Source organism: Austrofundulus limnaeus, unplaced genomic scaffold (assembly GCF_001266775.1).
Source record: "Austrofundulus limnaeus strain Quisiro unplaced genomic scaffold, Austrofundulus_limnaeus-1.0 Scaffold13, whole genome shotgun sequence".
In the NCBI taxonomy this organism is placed as follows: Eukaryota; Metazoa; Chordata; class Actinopteri; order Cyprinodontiformes; family Rivulidae; genus Austrofundulus; species Austrofundulus limnaeus.
In genome coordinates, this window is record NW_013952415.1 from 3,575,747 (window position 1) to 3,579,454 (window position 3,708).

The following is a 3,708-nucleotide window of genomic DNA, read 5'->3' on the forward strand; positions in this document are numbered from 1 at the left end:
GTCTTCTGCAGCCAAAACAAACCTGCCCGAGCTTTGATCACTGACGGCTCGTCTGCTGCTTCTGGACTCATTTTTCTTCTGGCATACCTGAAACATGGAAGAATAGAAGTAGTTTTAATGATGAAAACTTTCTGTTTCTTTTAATAATTATTGGCAGGAAAATATGCCAGCATGATGCACACAGTCACTTGCAAGCTGATTATTGTTATATATTTATTCACGTTTTTTTTGTGTTTTAAAATGAACATATAATGCATTTAACAAATTCATATTCATTGACATTAAGAACATACTTGTAGAATATTTAATATCAGTTGTTTTTAAGAGTTTTCTGATCGTTCATAACAAGTGCAATATGACTGACGAAGCTTTATGAAGTTATTTTAATGTTTTGCTTACCTTATTTGAGTAATTGACCACAATAACATCATTAACAGGGATAGTCAGATTTTTGCAAACAGAAATAAAGAACAATAAAAGTAAAAACAAAGTAGATGTCAGAACTATTTGTTACAATGTGACTTACTGCAGCTCCTCTTTGACTCCTTCGGCTGTGTTTGCAGCCACGATGAAAACATCCTTCATCTCTTCTCTGAGCATGTTGCAGGAATAACCGATATTTTCTGCCGTCTCTGTTTTAAAGCAATCAGAAGGACCAAAACTGAGGTGTGAGCTGTTCACACTGAGTCTCATATTGCTGTACAATACGTGATGAAATGCTTGGTGTGAATGAGAATAAACAGTAACAGTCACCTTGTTTGTCTCCAGTTAACACCCAGATTTTGATGTCAGCTTTAGCCAGCTGTTCAATGGTCTGTGGCACACCGTCCTGCAACTTGTCCTCCACAGCTGTTGCTCCCAGCAGCTAAAAAACAAAAATATGTGGATTTAAAGTAATACTGATGTTTTTAATTAAACAAATGCAAGACCAATAAGTCTTTGCTTTAAAAAAACAAACAAACTCACAATCATGTCTTTCTCGATCTCTTCATAAAGTTCATCGAGTCTCTCCTCTCGTCCCTCCATGGCTGTGCTGGCCTCATGGTGGCGCTGTCTCCACCCCTCCATGTAGCTCTCCTCCAAGTCCTTGTAGGCCAAAACAAGAGTGCGGAGGCCATCCCCTGCATACTCCTGTTTGGKTTGGATCGTTCAAAGCAGGTTAAACACACACAAAAAACTGTTGATTCAGCATCAAAAACAGTCCTTTCTTACGTTAAGGTGTCCTGTCGTAACTTCCATCAGCTTTTTACAGGAGGGGTGTAACCGTTCATAGATGATGGTGTCTGCTCCTTTACAGTACAGAGTCAGTTTACCTTCAGGACTTCGTACTGAAATTTAATAGTGAAAGATACGTCATTTAATCTGCTCATCTTCTGATTTCAGAGAAAAAAAGCTGTTCAGAACAAAACATCTTATGGTTAAGAGAGATAAGAGTATCTAAAAATGATGTATTGTTACMTTTATTACAGTTTAAATACAATAGTTATTTCTAAATAACAAAAAAAATATGAACACATATTCTCACCAATTACTGACATCCTTTTGCGCACATTGTTAAAATCCAGAACAGCCAGAAGTTCGTATGTGACCTTTCTGCCCATCTCCATGGYTGTGATGGTCTCTGGTGTGCGCGAGCGGAACACAAATCCAAAGTTTCTCGCCGCGGTCACCAGAGCGCCCTCATCAGGAGACTGAGCCTGGTAGTTCAGCTCCCCTACCAGGTGGAGACAGGACGACAAACTGGGTTAATTGAAAGGTGGAACAAATGGGGGGAAAAAAGCGTAAAAGTCACAAACTCTCAATTTAGTGCTCTTATTTCAAGAATGAGAAAATGAGCTGCTGTGTTTCTCCTGCTTATAGTAACCCTCACCCTCTTTCTTCTCCTCAGGCATGACGGTGTGACACAGAGCCAGCAGGCGGAAGAAGGCCTGAGCCTCCGGGTTTCCCTCTTTTAAGGTCTCTAACAGACTGTAATCGTGAAAGATGAAATTTGGATCTGCCAGYTGGTTCCAGGAGAAGTCCACTTTTTGTGTTTTCTGCAAAAAAAAAATATCGAAAGTTAATGAATTTATTAGGTAGATACTAATTTAAAGCACCACACCATTTGTCTTAGTTTCCTTTTGAAGGCTTGATTTTTATAATCTATTGTTCAACTAATGTAATGTMCTGATTAAAATACTTTTAGGTACATGCCCAAAAACATCATGACAACACATAGAAATACCGTTATAAATTCATCAGGAAAGATATGTTCTGTACGAGTTGCCTGCRATTCAGCCATAGGCCAGTAGTGGGCGTACCAGGCACTGAAGAGAAGTGTAAATAAGCCGGTACTTCCGGTTTGCTTGGAAGCGTTGCTTGTTTGCTGCCGTGAGCAATAAAGCTCTGCTCAGAATCTCTTCACATTTTAATCTATTCAACGTTTATGTGGTTTCATCTCGATTTTCAGTTAACGAACACTAAATATTCTTACAAAAGCGTGTACATGTATGTCGAACATTTGGACACATTTTATTACTACGTTTTTGTCTCCGTTGACCTCTCACCTCTGTTATTTCAACTCTTTGTCCAGAAAAGTCAAACAGCTCCCCTGGAAAAAGGAGAAATGTAATTCAATCAATGAATCTTTCTAAACTTTTTCCATAAATATACATGTTCTTACCATAATTTTTGCCATTAATGGAGCATTTATTAAAAGTCATGATGTTCTGCGTCAGGGTGCCGGTCTTATCACTGAAGATATATTTAATTTGGCCCAGCTCCTCGTTGAGTGTGGTGGTCCTCGCCTGAGCAGGAGTGTCATTTTTGGGGTAATACATCTTCCTGTCCCAGTTTATGTAGWAGCTGTTCCCAAGGCGGATAATCTCCACACTGACGGTCACAAATGGGGCACCAGAATACAACACATGAAACGTTACCAGTGATAACAGCAATAATTCYTGGCAGTCTTTGACTCCATTACGTTGCCATGCAGAAACGTACCTAACATAAAGGGAAATGGGGACCACCGTGTTGAGGACAATGACGTAGGACCAGAAGGACAGGAAAGATGACAGGGCAGCGTTAACGCCCGCTTCACGAGGGAGAAACRCGGTGAACACAGAGCCCTCCCTCACCTCCCAGATTGCGTTGCCGATGGCCAGAATGAAGCACATAGTCACCAGGAAGGCAAAAATCTGACGAAAAACAAAAGATGCAATGCATTGAACTGTAAAATAAAATCTTATTCTGATTGATTTTATACATTTGAACCATGATTAAAAAGACCGTGATGACTTTCTGAATATGTTTTCATCYATAAACACAATTCTTGTTTAAGTGTTTTTACCCTCAGAGCGTTGAGGACTTATTTATAAGTGATGCATACTAAACGGAAAGAACTCTGGGTGTTCTGAATTGTAATTTCACTGTAATTTCATTGTGCTCTGTACAATGACAATAAAGGTCTAATCTAATCTATCTATCATGTAATGTAAAACAGCTGCATGTTGTGTATTTGTGTAAGTATCAACTCACACACAACACCAGGACATTCATCAGGTGATCAATGCCGGTCCGTTTAAATGTTGTTTTTCCACTGTTCTGCATGAGCTTTGTGTCAGGACCTGAAAAGATTCAGTCTCATATTTAATTATGCACACCTCACACACACACACACACACACACACACACACACACACACACACACACACACACACATATATATAT

At 39.5% G+C, this 3,708-nt stretch overlaps 1 protein-coding gene across 1 annotated transcript in view; it reads right to left on the bottom strand.

Moving 5' to 3' along the window:
- The window catches only part of LOC106513508 (phospholipid-transporting ATPase ID), a 12,399-nt gene that overhangs the window by 3,303 nt on the left and 5,388 nt on the right, over positions 1-3,708 (bottom strand). The window contains exons 11-21 of the mRNA XM_014002376.1: positions 3,517-3,605; positions 2,983-3,176; positions 2,663-2,871; positions 2,547-2,590; positions 1,871-2,036; positions 1,526-1,714; positions 1,213-1,328; positions 967-1,131; positions 754-865; positions 527-632; positions 3-87 (exon numbers count right to left, since the gene is read on the bottom strand). Of these exons, the coding sequence (XP_013857830.1) occupies positions 3-87; positions 527-632; positions 754-865; positions 967-1,131; positions 1,213-1,328; positions 1,526-1,714; positions 1,871-2,036; positions 2,547-2,590; positions 2,663-2,871; positions 2,983-3,176; positions 3,517-3,605 (1,475 nt within the window). The remainder of the gene's footprint in view (positions 1-2; positions 88-526; positions 633-753; positions 866-966; positions 1,132-1,212; positions 1,329-1,525; positions 1,715-1,870; positions 2,037-2,546; positions 2,591-2,662; positions 2,872-2,982; positions 3,177-3,516; positions 3,606-3,708) is intronic.